The sequence below is a fragment of the Panicum virgatum genome, chromosome 7K (assembly GCF_016808335.1).
Source record: "Panicum virgatum strain AP13 chromosome 7K, P.virgatum_v5, whole genome shotgun sequence".
Taxonomy (NCBI): domain Eukaryota; kingdom Viridiplantae; phylum Streptophyta; class Magnoliopsida; order Poales; family Poaceae; genus Panicum; species Panicum virgatum.
The window spans coordinates 33,732,799-33,753,493 of record NC_053142.1 but is presented as its reverse complement, the minus strand read 5'-3'; the positions used below and the strand labels follow the sequence as shown (position 1 = coordinate 33,753,493).

General features: G+C 49.2%; 3 protein-coding genes across 4 annotated transcripts; all 3 read right to left on the bottom strand.

Moving 5' to 3' along the window:
- Window positions 1-520: 520 nt before the first annotated feature.
- On the bottom strand, window positions 521-6,410 carry LOC120641106 (protein AUXIN-REGULATED GENE INVOLVED IN ORGAN SIZE-like). Its single transcript, XM_039917082.1, has 2 exons — window positions 6,048-6,410; window positions 521-1,346 (listed from the first exon to the last, which is right to left on the bottom strand). Exon 2 carries the CDS (start codon window positions 1,140-1,142, stop codon window positions 711-713), a length of 432 nt encoding a protein of 143 aa, XP_039773016.1. The 5' UTR covers window positions 1,143-1,346; window positions 6,048-6,410; the 3' UTR covers window positions 521-710.
- Window positions 6,411-11,359: 4,949 nt separating this feature from the next.
- On the bottom strand, window positions 11,360-15,765 carry LOC120641105 (calmodulin-binding protein 60 D-like). Of its 2 annotated transcripts, none has more exons than XM_039917081.1 (9): window positions 15,592-15,765; window positions 15,322-15,482; window positions 14,518-14,593; window positions 14,367-14,434; window positions 13,789-14,279; window positions 13,544-13,704; window positions 13,253-13,456; window positions 12,597-12,831; window positions 11,360-12,194 (listed from the first exon to the last, which is right to left on the bottom strand). In XM_039917081.1, the coding sequence occupies exons 2-9, from the start codon at window positions 15,435-15,437 to the stop codon at window positions 11,584-11,586; spliced, it is 1,962 nt and encodes a 653-aa protein (XP_039773015.1). In that variant the 5' UTR covers window positions 15,438-15,482; window positions 15,592-15,765; the 3' UTR covers window positions 11,360-11,583. The 2 variants fall into 2 exon arrangements, with proteins under 2 accessions (XP_039773015.1, XP_039773014.1); XM_039917080.1 differs by having other exon boundaries at window positions 11,386-12,197; window positions 15,592-15,763.
- A 3,619-nt stretch (window positions 15,766-19,384) lies between these two features.
- On the bottom strand, window positions 19,385-20,695 carry LOC120641104 (zinc finger protein 6-like). Its single transcript, XM_039917079.1, has one exon. It carries the CDS (start codon window positions 20,269-20,271, stop codon window positions 19,774-19,776), a length of 498 nt encoding a protein of 165 aa, XP_039773013.1. The 5' UTR covers window positions 20,272-20,695; the 3' UTR covers window positions 19,385-19,773.

Here is a 20,695-nt window from a genome sequence, read left to right as displayed (position 1 = left end):
CTTTTCTGTTATCTTTGAGTTGCTGAACATTATTGCACGATCAGTAAGAAATCACGTATCACGTACAGGAGGAAAATAAAACCTTGGAATATACTGTCAACAGAAGACTATAGTAGCAGTGGCGGAACGTGACCCAAGAGCAAGGGGGGCCAAATTGCAGCACGTGGCTACTAGCTGTAGACTTTGAATGGACAATAATACACCAGAGGCTATGCGTTAATGGGACATTAGAAAAATTCCTTTGGGCAAGCAGGGGCCGGAGCCCAGTTTCGCCTCTACTGAGCTCCGCCCCTGTATAGTAGTACCTTCCATGATGGTATTTATTATCACTGGTTTTCTCATGATGTGCTCATGTTTTTTTCGCCCATATTCCGTGTAGCTGCCATGATGGTCTCAACACTATCACCTACTACTCACCTAGAAACTATTAGCGTTTGATATATAATAGCCTACATGTATATAGTATGACTAGTACAGTCATAGACTGCTAGAACAAATTGCAATGTAATGTAACTATATATGAATCAACCACCTGATATCTAGTATATATCACTGAACTTTGTGTGCAAGTATACCAACTGTATATGTAACTAGATTTCACATTAATTAGCCGAACAATGACGAGGTAGGATTGATCCATGCATGCCTATCTCTGTCACAAAATCCGAACGGAAGGACAAAAAAAAAAGAGTACGATGTGATGATTATATCTACAAGTAGGTCTGGCCCGCCGGACCACCGCGGCCGGCCGTCGACGTCGTCGGCATGAACGCCAGCACGAGCAGCAGGGCCAGCATTGCTACCGGCACCAGCATCAGCATCGACGGCGGCGGCGGGAGCGGCGGGAGGACGAGCGGGAGGATCACCAGCGACGCGGTGACGCCGACGAGCAGCAGGAACGAGGCCGAGGAGTACCTGGTGGCCCAGAAGCCGCCGCCGCCGTCGCTGCCAGGCTCCTCCTCCTCCTCCTCCCTGCGGGCCACCACCACCCTCTGGTCCGCCGCCGACGTGCGCGACGACGACGCGCCGCCCCTGCCGCTCTCCATGTCGCTGCTGATGCTGGGCGCGGCGGGCGGGCTGCGGCTGTTGACGATCAGCTGCTGAATGTCCTCCAGGGGCTCATTCGACGGGCTCAAGAACATGAGTGAGGATGGGAGCCGGAGCGCTCGGTCCGGTCGACGCCCCGGCCTGGCCCTTTGCGTGCGCCTTCTTGAAGTCCAAGGCACGCATCCACACTGCACCACCAGTAGCTAGTAGCTTGCTGACTGGAGTCGTGGAGCTGAAGCTCTCGATCTCGTTGTTAACTCTGACTGCCCGATCGCCGAATCAGGCCAGCTCTAGCTCGCCTGCGATTCCGCCAAGAAAGATCTCATCAGCACATGAAGCAAGCGATCGATCGAACTGATGGATCGGCGGCACCTCCATGCGTAAGCTGTACGTGCGAGTTACTCCTATTTTACGAGCAGGAAAAGAAGCTGGAAAGAGACGCAGACAAATGGAGGAAAAAACTCATAAAGGCAGCAGGCAGGGGGGCGAAAAGACACCCAATTCCTTTGTTGTTTCAGAAAAGGGCGAGAGAGACGAAATAAGCCCGGCCGGCCGGCACCTCGTTAGCTGAAAGAATATACACGGAAGAGGTCGATCGATCAAGTAGCAAAGTCCTGTCAGATCAGTGAACTAAGCTTGTACACAAGACGATCGATCTATAGCAATGTCGGTACCCCAGGACTGGGGTACCCCCTCTTGCTGTGACTAGGCAAGAGCCTTAGTAGTCATCATTGACTACAACCAAACAGCCGGACCCCTGCAGTCCGAAGTCCTATCCTCCCGACAAAGATCCGGACCTGTTCCACGGCCGGGGAAGGTCTGGGAACGCCACGTGTCCCAGGAAAAACAGGCGCTCAAGCGCAAACAGCCAGGGCTCCGGACCTCCCAAGGAATCCAGACCCCCGCAGGGTCCCGGACCCCTCATAGGGTCCTGGATAGCAACCGGACCCCTCTCAAAGGGGAAGTTTGGACGCCCCGCCTCAGGGTGGTCCGGGGCCGACACGTGTATGAGGCCCTTGGTCTCCATATTGAGGTCCACCTACCTTCGCATTCATTGCAGTAGGTGGACGTCCACTTTGATATAGTGGAAGCCGAGGCGTTTGACTGACCAGGGGGCACTATTGATCGCGTATTACCAAGGCAGTGGAGCCGATGGCGCCGCCCATGCCGCGTCTGCCAGTCTGCCGTAACAGTCGGATACGACGGCTCGGCTTCACCCATTATGATGCTACATAATAGCCTCAGCAGGCCACGCCGCAAGCTACGCTACTCCAACGGGCGCCTCGCTGACGGGACAAGAGAAGACCCCCTGTGTCAGAAGAGCAGCAGTACGCATATCGAAGGAAAGATTCGCTACCACTGTAGCCACAGTCACGTTGGGCCCACCTGTCGGGGCATCAACGTTCTATGTATCCGCCCCCCCCCCTTTGATCTATAAAAGGGGAGAGCGCCGTTAGAAAACCTCAGGCTGGGTAAGTGCCAAGACCAGCAGAGGATAGATTCATTCACACAACCAAGACAATACATCTCCCAGTGGACGTAGGGTATTACGCTCCGGCGGCCCGAACCACTCTAAATCGTGTGTTCCTGAGTCCTTGTCTCAGCGTAGGTCTAGCCCCATCGCCTAGTACTTCCCCGAGTACTCCCTCACTGGGAATAGGCGGGTGCGCTCCGCCACCCGGCTGTGGGTACCCCCTGAAAATCCCCACGACATTTTGGCGCCGTCCGTGGGGAAGACAGGCGTTGGCTGGATCTTCAGGCCTCTGGGCTGCGTTCTCCCTCTGCAACGGCAAACTTGAAGATGAAGGAAGGCACACTCACTCTGCATGCTATGGCACCGGCGCTCCAACGACCTCGGTGCGGCGGCGCACGGCAGCGGCGTCTGCTGTGTGTCGCCACCGCGACACCTCAGAGCCGGCGTAGCAGCGTACAGCGGAGGCGCCGCTGCGCGCCGCCGCTCCTACGTCGACTCAAGGTTTTCTCTCAAGCAACGGCCACGCCCCCTCTGCGATGGCATGACGTCGGCTCAAGGCTTTCTCTCAACTTGGAGCCTAGAGCCGACAGCCATCCCGGAGGAAGTTGACCGAGACCTCCTGCCGCCGCAGCACCGGAGATCCACCTCAGCGTTGCTCGGTGCTGCTGCAGACAGGACCCCGCCACCTCGCGCGGGGGCCCTTGGCGCTAGCACCAAGGACAAGCCGGCGAACGACCGCACTTCTCCATGCGTCGCACCGGTCCATCTGCTGCGCAAGGGTTCTGGTTTCCATCGGCAACGGCGACGGCAGGGGGAGGGGGCCTCTTCCATTCAAGGCCAAAGAATTTGTCTCATGCCATGTAAGCATGTGACAGCTCTTAGGCAAGGAGGGGCCCCCCGAGCTCCCGAGGTGATCCTGGATGATGCGGTTCAGGCACGTCCAAGGCGCTTTCACCTCCGAAGAACACGCTGTATAGCATGCAGCCGTAGGTTACTCCTAAGAAAGGAATGAGAGAATTTCTCCTTTGTAATAGCGTGGTGTCTATGTGTGTGTCCAGAGCGGTCAAGGTCCGACCTTGTAAACCCGGCCTCTGGCCCTATCACACAAACAGGCAAAAGCGGTCCGGAGCGGTGGAGGTCCGACCTCGTAATCCCGACCTCTGATGTATACCGTGATAACCACAATGATAAAGGAGATTTTCTTTCTTGACCTTATCTAGGCTCCACCCCGGTTACATTCATTCATTCTGGATGGCTGTTTTTTCGGTTGACCATTTCTTCCTCCCAAACAGAGTCTTTACCTTTGTTGCTAACAATCCAAGTTGAGTTGCTGGCTTGTGGTCAGGTGAAGACACCCCTTCTAGCTGGAAGGCAGTCCGGACCCCTAGGGACCTGCTCTGGAGAAGTGGTATTTGTATCCTGGGGTAGAGAAGCTCCGCGTGGCTTAGTCTGGTAATGTACCCTAAGTTTACGTACTTCACTACCCTGTTACAAGTACTCTAGTATCCAGGACTGCTGACTTTAGAGGTCCCGGGCTCTCTTCTAGTATAAGGCTTGGTTTCTTTGCACCTTACTATGAGGTCCGGTAACATGCTTCATCGGATTGTCAGCAACGGTCGCTCCAAGTCCACTCCGGTGGCCCGCTCCGGCGGAGACCGCTCGCCCCGGTCGCTCCAAGTCCACTCCGGTGGCCCGCTCCGGCGGAGACCGCTCGCCCCGGTCGCTCCAAGTCCACTCCGGTGGCCCGCTCCGGCGGAGACCGCTCGCCCCGGTCGCTCCAAGTCCACTCCGGTGGCCCGCTCCGGCGGAGACCGCTCGCCCCGGTCGCTCCAAGTCCACTCCGGTGGCCCGCTCCGGCGGAGACCGCTCGCCACGGTCGCTCCAAGTCCACTCCGGTGGCCCGCTCCGGCGGAGACCGCTCGCCACGGTCGCTCCAAGTCCACTCCGGTGGCCCGCTCCGGCGGAGACCGCTCGCCACGGTCGCTCCAAGTCCACTCCGGTGGCCCGCTCCGGCGGAGACCGCTCGCCACGGTCGACAAAAGCCGGGCCCGGGAAGTAGTGCTACCCCCTGAGCGATCCGAAGTCCGTGTAGCCGCTTAGCTTGGTTCCGTACCCTAAGCCTACACCTTCGTCGCCCCGTGGAGAGCACTCTAGTACCTAAACCAGGCAACAAGCATACCGGCCTCAGGGGTCCGGGATGCCCACTCTCTCCAAGAGCACACCAGCGCAATCAAGTTGCGTAGGAACACATCACGATGGTGGCCCCACCCGCGGGTTCGTACCTCTCCCGAGGTGGGCCCGGGGGCCACTGTCGGTACCCCAGGACTGGGGTACCCCCTCTTGCTGTGACTAGGCAAGAGCCTTAGTAGTCATCCTTGACTACAACCAAACAGCCGGACCCCTGCAGTCCGAAGTCCTATCCTCCCGACAAAGATCCGGACCTGTTCCACGGCCGGGGAAGGTCTGGGAACGCCACGTGTCCCAGGAAAAACAGGCGCTCAAGCGCAAACAGCCAGGGCTCCGGACCTCCCAAGGAATCCAGACCCCCGCAGGGTCCCGGACCCCTCATAGGGTCCTGGATAGCAACCGGACCCCTCTCAAAGGGGAAGTTTGGACGCCCCGCCTCAGGGTGGTCCGGGGCCGACACGTGTATGAGGCCCTTGGTCTCCATATTGAGGTCCACCTACCTTCGCATTCATTGCAGTAGGTGGACGTCCACTTTGATATAGTGGAAGCCGAGGCGTTTGACTGACCAGGGGGCACTATTGATCGCGTATTACCAAGGCAGTGGAGCCGATGGCGCCGCCCATGCCGCGTCTGCCAGTCTGCCGTAACAGTCGGATACGACGGCTCGGCTTCACCCATTATGATGCTACATAATAGCCTCAGCAGGCCACGCCGCAAGCTACGCTACTCCAACGGGCGCCTCGCTGACGGGACAAGAGAAGACCCCCTGTGTCAGAAGAGCAGCAGTACGCATATCGAAGGAAAGATTCGCTACCACTGTAGCCACAGTCACGTTGGGCCCACCTGTCGGGGCATCAACGTTCTATGTATCCGCCCCCCCCTTTGATCTATAAAAGGGGAGAGCGCCGTTAGAAAACCTCAGGCTGGGTAAGTGCCAAGACCAGCAGAGGATAGATTCATTCACACAACCAAGACAATACATCTCCCAGTGGACGTAGGGTATTACGCTCCGGCGGCCCGAACCACTCTAAATCGTGTGTTCCTGAGTCCTTGTCTCAGCGTAGGTCTAGCCCCATCGCCTAGTACTTCCCCGAGTACTCCCTCACTGGGAATAGGCGGGTGCGCTCCGCCACCCGGCTGTGGGTACCCCCTGAAAATCCCCACAACAAGCAACTACAAAAAAACTTGTGCTAATTTTCAAAAAAAAAAACTTGTGCTCTACATGGGGTCGCATGCATACAATCACATGCAGGAACATCGATCAGCATCGAGCAAAAGGCAGCCAGCCAGGCAGGCAGGCAGCGAGCGAGCCCGCGTCTCGAGATCGTCGGGCGCGTACCTGGCGAGACCGGCGGCGGCGGCAGCATCTTCCCATGCCAGATTTAGCTTCGGTATCAGGGAAGGCCGGCCCGGCTGGCGATTGCTGCTGGATGGGCACAGCGACGCAGACGCAGACAGGCAGGCTGGGGGGGGGGGGGGGGGAGTCGAGACGAGAAGCCTGAGCTGCGACTCTGCGTGAGAGGCCGGCCGGGAGGAGAGAGAGAGAGCCAGCAGCAGCGGATGCATCGCCCCTGGCGCAACTACCGGGGTGCAAGTTGCGGCGATGGTGGGCGAATATTATACAGGAGGGGGCCGGGAGCGACGCGCGCGGGGGCTTTCCGACGGGATCATCCAGGCCGGGCGGCCGGGGTTCGTCTCCCCTGGCCGCCCCGCCCTCGTACGTACGTGCTTCCCCTGCCATCCCCTGGGGTTTTTCTATGCGCCCGGCCGCCCCCACACCCGCACACCCCTGCCGCGACCTGCCGCCAGCCCCGGCCTCATCGATGCCACCGGCGCCCCCCGCGCGCGCGGTTTTGTTAATGGCCCCGGAAATCTAGGGGCGCGTTGGATTACTTATTTACTTTTAATTAATTAATCATTAGCGTCTCCGGGTCCAGGGGTTACACAAGTCGTGGTTAGCCGCTGCTGGCCCTGGCCTTCGCTTTCGGGGAGTCGCTGGACTGGTGGCAGTGCAGACTTGTTTAGTGGTGTGCCTGCTAATGCTCTGGCAGCAGCGCCGCTGCTGTGCTGTCTCTGTTCTGTGAACCATGCGGGGGACTGACTGGAGCGGGACAGGTGAATCGGTAGCACACCCAATCCGAGCCAGCAGCAGCGGCGCGCGTCTGCCGGGTCGCGTTCAAGCTGATTCACAATCCAGCTGATTCAGGTCGCGTTCGAGTTTCAAATCATCGGGCGTATACGTATTCGGCCAGAAGACGTAGCGCCGGCCCTTGACAATGTCAACATTTCAGGTTACGTCAGCTACAGCGAGCGAGTACAGAGAGACTGGCCACGTGAGTCACGTGGCGAGCGGAGAACGAGATCCTCTAACGTTTGGTTCTCAGCTGCAGAGGGACGTCCGGCTGGAACGTAGGATCGACATCCAACAGCGCACGCGTACAGTAAAGAAGTCCATGACCATACGGCCCACAACTCAGCCCAATATCATCAGCCCAGTTGCCTGCACACAAGAAGGTACGCCTTTCTTCCTCACGCACGGGAAAAAACAGAGCGGACAGCGGCGTCGCCGCCGCCATGCCGCTGGTGATGCGGCTCTCTTGTCTCCGTCTAGCACCTCCGAGTGCCGCTTCGCTCTTCTCCGGCCATCGAGGTCAGATGCTGTGTGGCGCTTGTCCCCATCACCTTGGCCATCGCGGAGCTGTTCTGCTCGGTCGTCGCAGCCGCCGAGGGGCCCGGCCACGCTTTGGAGTTGGGTTCGTGCGCGAGGGGTAGCACCTCCAAGAGAAGAGCCACCGGTGCTGTCGAGTCCAAACAATCACGGAGGAAGGGCGACCACCTCACAGGAGGGCAAATGAAGCAAGCTGAGAATTCAGACTTTCAGATAGTGGCACACATGTAAACTGAAATTGTTACTTAATATTGAATGTGATTACTGAATGCGTTTGGCAATTTGAGCCTTATTATTGTGTCAATTTGAGAGTATGATTATTGTAATTGTGCTAATCAATTGCTACCAATTCAGGATGGTAAATTGAGAATATGATGATTTTTCTGTCAAATGTATTTTAGCACAGCTATAAAGACAGAATGCACTCATGAATCTTTACAGTTCTGAAACATATTTTTCAGGGGGCACATCACTTCAGTGCTGTCAATTTGAGATAGTAAGCATTCCAATTCAGTTCATGCTTACAGGACTGACATGACAAAAGTGGCAATGTACATAGACCAAGGATTGCTCAAAAACAAAAGTACTTCACCAGCATCTACCAAAAAAGATCATCTCTGATTAGTTCCTGTAATAAATTAAATGAAGAAGTAAGATTTTGTAAATTGTCAAACCTAAATTTGTAAACTAACTATATGAGCAACGTTACCATTAGCATTTTTGTGAAGCTAAGATCACCCATGTAATCTTCAGAAACAGTACCATCTACTTGAGCTTGTGCTTGTGCTTGTACTGGTGGATCGCATCTACCTGACTCTTCCCCACTCCCCTGTATCTGCAAAATTGGAGGGTTTTGAGAAACAATGGACAAAATGGTATTTGGCAAAATTATTAGTTAGCAACATACCACTAAAGTATTTGGCACCTGTGCATGTGCAGCATCATTATTTGTCTCTTTCCCAAACTGTGATGTTGCTTTGTTTACTCTCTTTTTTCTACCCTTGTGTAGCTTATCAATCCAAGTTTTTCTTTGTTTTGAAGTTTTTGTTTCGACCTCCTTTTTCTTTAGGCGTGCATTTCTCAACACATCATCCGGTGGAGTAGCAGTTGTGGGAACTACAGATGGACTCACAAAAGTGCTTGGACATGCAATGATCATCTCTTCAATTTGCTTACCAAGGGTGTCAAGTGTGTTGTCCACTAACATAGTGCATTGAGGAAAGTTGGCTGCTCGATATGCCAAAATAAGAAATTTGTTAGACATATATCTGCATCGAAGCAAAGCATCCATATTTGGATTTTCGATTATATTTCTTCCCTGCCTATCTTGTATAGTTCCACTCCGTGCTTCTCGTGTCCACCGCTTTAACACATATTGTGGTGGTAATAACTTAATACTCATCAAATCAAGAACTTTAAGAGCATGGTAACATAATATCCCAACTCTATCAAATTGCTGGCAGCTGCAGTCAACTGTTTGCTTCAAAGGATCACCAATAACTTTGTACTCTTCCTCAAAGGTAAAATCTCCAACTCGATATGTATTATCACTGTCCAATGTCTTGCTGCAAGCTGCCAATGATCTTTCATATTCACCTTAAAACGCTTCAAATATAGGCGGTGTATATAGTTTGCTAACCTGCACCAACATAGGTGGTGGTGTCCTTACACAGAATTTAGGCAACTTTTTCCTTGAATCAAATTCAGAATCCAATTCATTATTCCTTTTTCCTTGTACCACTCTTTCAAAATGCTTAAAGAATCGGATGATGTCAAAATTAAATTTGAAATGTATTTTTAAGTCATTGTTCAAACTTTCACTCAATTGCGTACTTCTCATTCCTAATGAGAAAACATTCTTCATATAATATTTAGCCCATTTTTCTTTCAGCTTGTATATGCTATCCAACCAAGATTGCTTGTTCACCTTTTGCCTCATGAGAGCAAACTTTTGTTCAAATTCTACCATATCTTCATACTCAAACATGCATGCACTAAAATCTGCTAGAATACCTGTATCTTCAAACTCCTCTTCATCCATTCCCTCCTCTTCCTTTCTCTCTTTCTTCTTCTTTTTTTTTCTTCTGGTTCTTCTTCTCTTTTTTCTTCTCGTCATCATTCTCTTCATGTAGATGTTTGACAGCATTTTGCATGATGTGAAAGGTGCATAACCCATGCCATGCTTCTGCAAACACTTTTGCAACTGCTTTTCCCATTGCAGCATCTTGATCTGTATAAAATGTTCTAGGTTGCTTCCCACTATGAGCTTTTAGAAAAGTCTCAAACAGCCACTTAAAGGATTCAAAAGTTTCATCATACAAGAGAGCAGCACCAACAACTACAGTTTCTCTAAAATGATTGAACCCAACAAATACACCAAAAGGCCTGCTCTCCTTGTTTGTTCCAAAAGTAGTGTCAAAACTAACAACATCTCCAAAATGTGCATAGTCCATGATCATTTTAGCATCAACCCAGAATATGTTTGCTATTTGTTCTTCACAATTCATTTGCAATGCATATTGGAATGTTGGGTTTTCAGTAATTTTCTCTTGAAAATACTTAAGCATACTACCAGCTTGGCCATATGACATCTCTCGTTGTCGCTTGAACCGCAAATAGTTCTTGTGATCACGAAGAGTGTAGCTAAGATTGAGTAGTCCACCAACTTGGCGACTAGCCAACTCATGTGCAGCTTTTGGCCCAATTCCCGCATCATCGGCCGTTTCAATTTCAAATGCTTGTAAATCTGAAATTTTTCTTTGTGAGACCATTAAGTGCAAAGTTTCTGAAAGGTGTAGTTGATGATTGTGTTCCAAAACCAGTTCAGTCACTATCAAAATTTTCTTCTTTCGATCCATTATCAGATTCATGTGCACTTGACAATCAGTTCTAGTTTCAGCTCGATGGCACTTTGTTAAATGGTCTCTTTTGTCTTTCAATCGATGACCCTCATTTGCACAAACAAACTTACATGATGTGATCTTTTCATCGGATTGTCTTTTGTTTGTGTACCGTTTTCTGACCTCAAAGCCTTTCTATCCACCGTAGCTCAGCCAAAATGCCCAAGCCTCATCCGAATTTCTAAATTCCATGCCAACATTAGGTACAAAACTAGGCAGCATATCTCTGTAATGCAAAAATATATGAGAAGGCGCTCATGCAATTGCACATAACAAGTAAGGAATAACATGGAATTGGGACAGCTAAAATCAATTTGACGTCACATAAAAAATAACAAAGTGGGGTTTTATTACTTACAAAGCATGATGCTCTTTGTTAGCCTCTTCCTCCATATCAACGCTACCTAGGAAAGTTTCAGCCGAGTGCTTCTTTCATGAGAGAAGGGAAAGTTACAACTGAGTTCAAACAATCTTCGATGAGCCTATCATGTTAAAGATGGCAGGAAAAGGTAGATTAAGACTTACGAGGTTGAAGACCAGAGTCTTCGGAAATCAACTTCTTCACACCTGTCCTCCGTGCGCCCTTTGCGTCGGCCTCGCGCCCTTTGCCGTCGTTCTCGCGCCCTTTTCTGTCAGACTCGCGCCCTTTGCCGTCAGCCTCGCGCCCTTTTCCATTGGCCTCACGGCGTTTTTCTCATCTGACTGGGCCGCATCTAGCTATTGGGCCGACGGGTCCACTCTGTTTCTGTGGCGTTGCTTCTTGCCATCTGATGCACAATCGACGTTCCAGAGCAGCCGGACGTCTCTCTGCAGCTGAGAACCAAACGTTAGAGGATCTCGTTCCGGCGAGCGCTAATGATCAGTTTCACAGTGGCTACGCTATGCTAATGGGCACCAACAACGCTGCACTGAAGAGAAGTTCTGCAACGAAACCCCAAACCTTTCCCTTCGATGGCGGCAGAAACAAATTAGCTTCTGGACTTGCGCTTTCCTTAATCGTCCTCCCACAAGTAAATTTCACAGTAAGGTTATAGCCTTATAGGCAGAGGATTATTGAGGCATACAAGACACCTAGCAAAACCATGACAGTGACCATCATATCGGACATCTATACAGGTATACAACCAATGTGAGTTCATTCGTAAAAGCTCAGGGTCTTAATCGTTAATCCCATCCCATGTTGCCATTAATATACAAATATCAACGGAGCTATTGTGCAAGGGAGGCGTGTTACATTACAATTACAACATCGCAGCATCTGCTAGCCCTCTGCGGAAATAAGCTGAACGCTCCAGTCCCCGCACCGGCTAGTCTTCAAGCTCAACAAGCTGAGCTCGTCTCTCGGCCGCTTTCCTCCTGACGAAGATGCCCCACCGCATCGCGGCCTTGATCTTCAGCCACCCGACAACGGCTTTACCGGACGAGCGAGAGCGGTCGTCCTCGAAGCTGAAGGCTGGGGCAGGAGATGGGTACGAAGGGAAGCTGTCAACATTGCTGAGGCCGGTCGGTGCCCCGCCCATGCTCAAAATGCGCAACATCTGCTGCATCTCATCGTTTTCCAGTATCTCGTGGCTCCTTGCCCTTATCTCCTCCATCAAGTAGTCATCGGCACCTCCGCGGTTCTGCAACCGCGACCAGTCGTCGAAAGGGTTGAGAGCTGAAGGTTGGGTGGACTGACCACCAAGCCCAGAGAACTCAAAGTTTTGCAGCAGCGGCTGCTGCTGCTGCTGCATAGGGCGCAGTGCTAGCAAGTTGGAGCTTCTTGAAGCTCGAGTCTGGATGGACAAACCGCTGAACTGGCCTTCAGGGGCCAATGAACTCATGTCAAATTGCATGGTCATACTTGGTGCCATGTCCTGAGGATTGGCTGCATACCCTCTTGTTACTTGATTCCCAATGGATGCGATTCTAGTTGCATCTGCTGAACAGAGGAAATATGCTTATAAGCTCAAGCTAGCAGTAGTCAGCGATTGACAATAATTAAGTGAATAAAGAAACAAGTCAACACATAAATGCAGAATAATTGTCAGCAGTTAAGTTTTTTTTTTGCCAAAATGACATTAGTGTCAACGTTACTTTTGAAGCATTAAACTAAATTCAATCAGGAACAACTACTGATGTTGTCAGACAGTCAGACTCAACAAAAGAATCCATGTTTTTGTGTTACATATAGGTCCTATAACCGGTATAATTCAACAGACACAGAGCAATGTAAAAAAACTGCATAGCTGCTCAAGAAATACTATTAGAAAAGCAAAGGGAGTGCAGAAGAAACATACTGAAAATGAATGTTAAGCTACATGAGTCCAAATCTAGATACCTTCGCTAATATTGCTCAGGGAAGACTGCTCAGCATTTGCAGGACCTCCTACCAATTGTTTCTGTGAATGCATTAAACCATTTGATGCAGGGTAGCTTGATGAAGCTTTTGCTGTTTCACTTCTAGTCATAACAGATTTCTTTTTCTGCTTGAATCTCAATAGTGCCTTCCCATCATATTCTACAACATTGATCCAGTCATCATATGCTTGCTTCACCAACGTGTCAGCAAAAACCTGTGATCAGATAAGTGAGCTTTTGACTTTTGCAGCAAATGGTTTTATATTTAATTTATCGTCAGACAAGTGTTAAAAACTTCACATCTTATACAGATAGCAATTTGGGAGAGAGAATCAGGGAGATAATTGAAATTTCTTGGCTGCATGAGAAAACACTGATATATAACTGAAATATAGAGGCGGTTTGTTGCAGAAATGGAGCAGTTTGTTAAATGTGTGCCTAGGTCAAAATAATAGCAGAATGCTCGAGCCAAGAGTGGCATCAGAAATTCATGGATCATGAAAGGAGAAATATTTATGGGGGGCATGAAATTTTGTCAGTGGTCATGAGCTCAAGAATCTCAGTCCATAGAATATCAACTATCAAGTGCTGACAAGATATGTGAAGCGTTATAAAAGGCATTGAAAGGACACTGACCCTCTGGTTTTCAGTGAGATTTTCAGCTGAAATGAACTGATCATCAGCAATCAAACCAGTGAATTCATATATGTTATTGAAAATGGCGCCGACACTTCTGGCATCACTTGAGTAATATATATAATGCTTGCCGCTCAAAACACAAGTCTTCGCATGCTCAACAAGACTTTCCCACATCCTATTTGACATGTTACTGCCAAGAATCTGCCAAAGCAGCCAAAATGTAAAAGAAGTATTGGTTACAAGACTACAAAGTTGATAAACTGTAGTTCACTAGAAAACTAGACTTACACTTCTTAACTTCTGCTGGTCTCTAACAAGAAATTGAAGAAAGTGTTCAACTGTATAGATTCCACTTGAGTTTAATCTCTTGTGGAACGAACCATCCTTTCCAATCTTTTCTAATCTCCATACCTCATCCTTTAGTGCGGGAGGATAGTGCTTCTTGTACACTAAATAAATGTCAGATAACATATTCATGAATAAGAACTATATGTTAGATCATTAAACAATGACAGCATAGTAAATGAACATACATTCGCCTCTGTGATCTTTAACAGTAAAAGCCTCTGTTTTTGCCTCCATAATCCGAATTTCTTCACAAAACCCTGAAGAGACTCTTAACCCAAGTCTAAATTTCCGGCTTCTTATCCAGCTGGAATTGTCAGTAAAAATAAGCTCTCCAATGGTCCCAACACCTTCTTTAAGGGTCACCTGGAGGTCACCAGTTAAAAGAGGCCTCTTCCCTTCACGTTCTTTAACTATATGACTTTCAAAGTCTTCTTCAGTCCAACCTGCATCTTCCTCTTTATTAAAATCACCCTCAAGCACTAGAACATCCAGTTTCGCAGATGACTCAGGTCCTGAAGTAATGGCATGTCCAGTGTTTGCATCTAGCAGCACAACATGAATTGCTGCTCCCTGCTCGCCTTCTACTTTCCCTCCAGTAAAGAGTGGGAGGGATAACCTAGTCCTAAACTGAAGCTGGAGATTTCTACCATCAGGTCCTTCAATTTGCTTGGGAGAGCTGTTTTTATTTGGTATGCAAAGTTCACAACTTATTGTGGCATATCAACATAAAACTGCAGAAATGACCAAGTTCCAAATTCCGTACCTTCCTTGGATCCTAGCAGGACCAGCTGGGGCCAATTTGGTTAAAGCTCGCTCTACTTCTTCACTGACCTACAAAGCAAACATTAAGCCACTAATGATCAGAAAAGCTGTCAGATGGTTATATCAAAAGTCATCCTCGGGCTTCAACTCACGACTCTGCGTAGAATCGGCTCCAGTGATGAACAAAGCTTCTGTAAACTGTCCACCTTGAGGGCCTCTACAATGACACTGCAACCACCAGGAGAATATATTAAAGTGTGGCACATGCAAAACTTATCCATCATAAATTACCTAGTATAAATTCTTAGTGGAGTCATATTTCACTGGTTTTCAAATAGTCCTAGAAAAATGGATATCCAATGACACCTAGAAACTAAAAAGTAAACAAGCAAATATCTATTAAGAACACTATTCAGCATTTAAAACTTTATACAATAATAGACAGCACCACTGATTGACTAATTTATAAATGTAATACTTGAAAAGGAAAACAACGTGGTTTAAGTACTGATTAAGGGTGTTATAGATCACAATAAATGCTGCCATACATTTTTTGAAAGTAAGGTGTTTGAAAAAGCATGGATGGGATGGTGCTCATTCACAATCCCAAACAAAGAGGCACAGATTCTACGTGGACGAAACTACAAAATGAGTTCATACCCATCCTTTTAAGCACTTCTGTGAGCTAAATCGATCAATCCATGACCTGCTCTCTACCTTCATAAACAATGTTTCTGACCCATTCTGATTTACTGGGCCACTCAAGTTGGGATCCAGTGATCCACAGAATTTGCACGACTGAACTGATTATCAGGTGTACGATTTACGAGTCAACGTTTGCTTCTAGTTGCTGCTACTTAGCCAAAGTGCCAAACAGAGTCACCGATCCACACACTAAGCAGCACGTGCACATCCACTCCACAACAGTCCAACCGCGCCAGGTTCAACCCACTCACCTCGCGAGGGCGGGGACGCGCGGGCGCTTAGGCGCGCGGTCGTCGTCGTTGCCGCCGCCATGGTCGAGCGCCCGCTTCGAGTTGGACCGCTCCAGGTGCCGCCCCTGCCTCTGCATCGCCGCGGCACCGCCTCCCCGGCGACCCGAAGCCGCCAGTCAGATCTGCACGCACCACCAGAAGCCCAGATCAAACAAAAGGAAACAAAAAAAAACGAGGTAAATCCATCGCCGGAAGCGCGACCGCGCGGCGCAGGGACGACGAGCCGCCTACCCCCTCAGCAGCCACCGCGAAAAAGAGGTCCGCAGCGAACCGCGACGCGTCGTCTAGCGGAGCGGAGCCGGAGCTGTGGAGGGAGAAGCGCGGTTCTGCTCGCGTCGAGCAGAGCAGCTGGGCGGCGACTGGGCGACGACTTGGGCGAGCGACGGCGACGGCAAGAGAGAGATGGAGATCTGTGGGTGGGTGTGGGTGTGGCGGGCCCGCTTTTCGCCTTTGGGCGCCAGTTTGTTTATGCTTTCGGCCCGCGTACGAGGGCTCCGTCGACCGCGCGCGTCGCTGACGGGCGTGGCCCACGGGAGCGCCGGGGGCATGCTCGTACGGCTGGATATTCGAGTGACAGGTGGGGGCACGGTTGGGTGGGACCCGATGCCAGGGAGAGGGGGGAGGCGGGGAGGTGGCTTGGCGGCTGGGTGGGGGATTCTGACCAGAGCCGTTCCGGCGCTGACAGGTGGGGCGAAGGTCTCGCGGTCCACTGGTCAGTAGAGTTAGACGGGGAAGACGAGTCGTGTCGTGTCGCTGACATGCCGGCCGCCGGTGGACAGCAGGAGCTGGGCCTGCGATGTGATTGGGCCGCTAATTGCAGGGTCGGCGGAGCAGCACAGGTGTCGCGCAGGTGGGCGCGCCAGATACTTTGTCTGCCGCCGCCCGAGCGTGGATCGTCTGCGCCGCCGAGTGCCATCCATGTGAGCATGCGAGGGGCAGTGTGGTTGTTTTCCAAACGCTAAAAGGTGCGACTAGATCTGCATTGGATGAAACATAGTATGTCTAGTTTGCTAATTACAAAGTTAATTTTGGAAGGAAGAGGAAATCTTTGATGACATTTTTCAGAGAAAAAATTGAAGCGGTGAACCTGTGCATTTCGGCTGGTTTATATATTACATAATGAGAAGAAATCACATGGCTTTTTTATATATCTAGAATTTATTTCAAAAGGATAAACCTAACACATACATGTATGTGTGTGTGTGTGTGTGTGTGTGTGTGTGTGTGTGTGTGTGTGTGTGTGTGTGTGTGTGTGTGTGTGTGTGTGGCATATATATGTGGTACACTGATACTGCATTTGCACCTAACTAGATGGGTCTGGACAAGAGGTCACCGAGACACTAGACCAAGATCATGTCCTTTCAACCAAAAGAGAGTCACATGGGTTGGCCGACTAGAAGCATCGATGAGTTGTTAGGAAGTGAGAGTTTTCTACCGAAGAAGAAGTGAAGAAAATTTATTTTCTTGAGCTGGAGAGAAGTTATCCAACTAAAGGGTTGTTTGGTTCGAGAGGCTAAACTTTAGACCATGTCATATCAAAAAGAATCTTAGCATTTAGAAGTATTAAATGAAAACTAATTGCAGAACCATCGGGCTAATGGTTACTGTAGTATTATTGTAACAAATCATGGATTAATTGGGCTCATTAGATTCGTCTAGCGAATTAGCACCCATCTAAAAAAAATTATAAATAGATTTTATTTGATACTTCTAAATGGTAAGATTTCTTTTGATATGATAGGGGTTAAAAAAAACTGTTGGAAACAAATAGCACTTAAGACCAGTGACAGATCCAGCTCACAGCCACATAGGGGGCTGAAGCTTTCCTCTTGCTCTTCTTCTTTCCTTAGTTCTTTTCTCTTATTCTCTTCCTTCATTTCCTCCTCCTTTGGCTCCCCTTTTATAACGGAGGTGGCACCGGAGGGAGGGCGTTGAAAACGCCATAAGGCAGTCTGTGTTGACTTGCTATTTACTATTGGGACTTTGAAGATGATATAGGAGGATAAAATGCAGCCTATTATTATTAACGATGCTGACTCTATGGAAGCACTCCGTCTGATTTTTTTTCTTTTGATGAAATAAGGAGGCCCACTCGTACATGAGAGAGAGAGAGAGAGAGAGAGAGAGAGAGAGAGAGAGAGAGAGAGAGAGAGAGAGAGAGAGGAACCTATACACATGTATGAGGAGGTAGTCAATAGGCTGCAAGGGATACGTGTATATGGCAACTCCATGCTATATGGATCTAACTTCCAAGTGAACTCCAAGAGAAGAAAATAACGAAAGAAGATGTACACATGGAACTAAAGTTTAGACCTCATATATAAATAATCTTCAAAACCTTCTGTGGCAAAGGCGTTCCTTTCGCTTTATTGTTTTCTCAATGTATTTTTCAAACACAATTAGGCTACGAGAATGATCAAAGTAGAGAAGACAAGTAGAGAAATCTTCCGTGTAATTTTATTTTTCCAGATGACAAGTAGAGAAATCTTCCGTGTAAAATTTTATTTTCCAGAGACCATTTTGTGTCAAGTTATATATATATCCTTCTTTTACACCGGCGGCTAGGCTGTAGCTATAGTACACCATATGGCTGCAAAAATTATTGCCAAACAGTTCCTTTTTCAACTAACAAAAATATTAAGAAAAATCCACGTCTTCACACGGTCATTCCTTTCCTGATGCATTAACAGGACCGGAGAGAATCTTTTACAATGCTGAATAGTTTTCAAAATTAGTTTTTGGCCCCCATATTGCATAGGGCCGGGACCGTGTTACTAGCAACAGCAAGAGAATCTTTTGTATGCAAAACTTATTTCCAACCCCATATATGTTTGTCAGAATCTTGTCAAAAAGGATGTTCAGACCCCCTAAACAATGGAATCCTAATTTTCTGGTTAAGAAGAGGAAAATGGAAAAAAAATGAAGAGATGCATCATACTGGACTTTTTTCTGAAAAAAATTCACAATATATAAAAATAAAGATATTATAGAAAGTATATTACTGATTACTAGTTTTTGTCTTTCAAAGTACTTTATACTACTAGTTATAAACATCTACCGGCTTCATAAGATTTAATCGAAGTTACATATTTCATATAGAACCTGAAATGCAAAAACATCAAATAAAAGGAGAACCAACCGAGAACTTGTTAACTATATTAATTGCTCCGGTGACTTATTTTTGCTTCTAAAACTAAGCCAAAAAAGAAAGTGCAAAGTCAAAGGCAATTAGTTTTACATAAGTTTTATTTGTATTATCAAAATTAATTAAACATTTTCACTGGCGTGTCATCCATCTGCAGCACAGGCACATACGCTCTTTAGTCTTTACTCACTCATATATGCAATCTTTCAAACTAACAGTAATTAGTGGTAGGACATCAAGAGAGATCAAATTAAACGTTTGTAAAATTAGATAGAATGAGAAGTGCCAGGCATGGAACATGTATATATATGCTGGTGCTGTGTTCTTCCATAGTGGTTCTGTCGGCTTCGCTGCTCTCCGATCCCTAGCTAGCTGGCTGCGGTAATCTATGTGCATAGTCAATAAAGAGATGGAGTGCAAGTTTTTTCACCTGAAGGTGTTGCACTTCATTCAGATTTGGTCGTCAGGGCTCAGGAGTCGCAGACACATGCATAAATGTATTTGGGCGTCTGGCTGTGGCTACAACTGATATACCTGCTGCTACTGCGGTGTGTCCAATAATAAAAAATGAACTGGATTATTCACTAATAAAGAAAATATATATTGGACTCAAAGGGTACATCATGAAGCAAGAGCCCACACATTCCTAATAATTTTTTTATTGGGAATCAAAGTACATCTACTAAATAGTGTTTTCCCAGAATACCTTTCAGGTAATCATAATCCGAAATAAAAGCATGAAAGAATTGGGGGGGGGGGGGTTATCTCAACACGACGGCATCAGGCATAAGTTACTTGAGGTTTGTGACACAAATTGACTACTACAGAAGGACAAGCAGGGAGAGATAGCCATGCATGGAAGAATCGAGAATCCCTAAATAAAGCAGCAAGCTAAGGTAGCAGTTATCGATCTGAGACCTCTAGAAAGCTGAGCTCAAAGCAATTGTAGCAGGACAGAATATTATTTACAAAGAGATCAGCACTAGCACTCTAGCAGTACAAGGAATTCAAGAAGAAGGTTCTGATGAGTGCTCCTAACTATTACTCAAGTTAATCCCTGCGTGATCCCTGAACTGAACATCACAATCGCTCAATGAGAATGGGTAGTCCATATTCCATAAGCTGAGACGACAAAGGAATAGCACGTACGACAGATCAAACAAGAAATAATGACGTGACGAAGGAAAGAAGCTAAGCAAACTAATTGAGGAGAAGAGGAGGAGGAGCTGCGCTGGCGCTGCTGGTGCCTAGCTCACGCATGCATGAGTTCATAGCTTCAGGGACAGGTCAATAACCTCCTCGGCATCACCTCCGCCGCCCCGTGCGCCGGACGAGGCTTCCGCGCCGCCTGTCTGCAGGCCCTGGTGAAGATGATGCTGGCGACGATGCCTCCCCTCCCCCCACGCATCGGCGCCCGGTTCCGCCCTGGAGCGCGGCGCCGGCGCGCTCAAGCTGCCGGACGCCCTGCTGTTATTACCTTGGTCGGCTACCGCCGCCGGCGGCGGCGGCGCGGAGGCGGCCTCCCGGCCGCGCCTGGCCAGGTTGCGCTGCAGCTTGTGCGCGTTCTGGTGGCCGCCGAGCGCCTGCGAGCTGCGGAACTTCCTGGGGCAGTAGCAGCAGGCGAAGACCGCCTGGAACCTCGGCGGCGACGACGGCGGCGACCACGGCGACGGGTGCAGCGACAGGCTGAGCTCCAGCCCCTCCTCGTCCCTGTCCGCCGCCGCCGCCTCCATGCCCGGTATACAGGAGCCGAAGACCCTGTCCATTGGCGGGTTTCTACTACCTAATCAACCCCTGCCGCTACCGAGCTCAGGCCTCAGGCCAGGCGGCTTGCCGGCTTCACAGGAAGAGTGTTGTGGCAGCTCCGATCCCCACTGGAGGAGGGAGTCCCGGGCGCGCCATGATATGGTATCATGCGGGGAAGGGAGCGAGGGCAGATGGCCAATGGCCTTGCCTGCCTGCCGCATGGTGGGGCTCCGCCTCGGCCTGTCCCTGTCGGGGAACTGGACGCCGGATGGACACAACAGTTTACGATGCCCCAGAAAACGCTTGCAGTAAAATCATCATATCGGCGAGCCAGGCCGGCCGGCAGGGGAATCGAATCGGCCGATCGATCGAGCAGAGGCCGGCCTAGGATGGTTAGCTCGCGGCGCGCCTTTCTTTCCACCTCTGGTGGATCGCCGGACACCA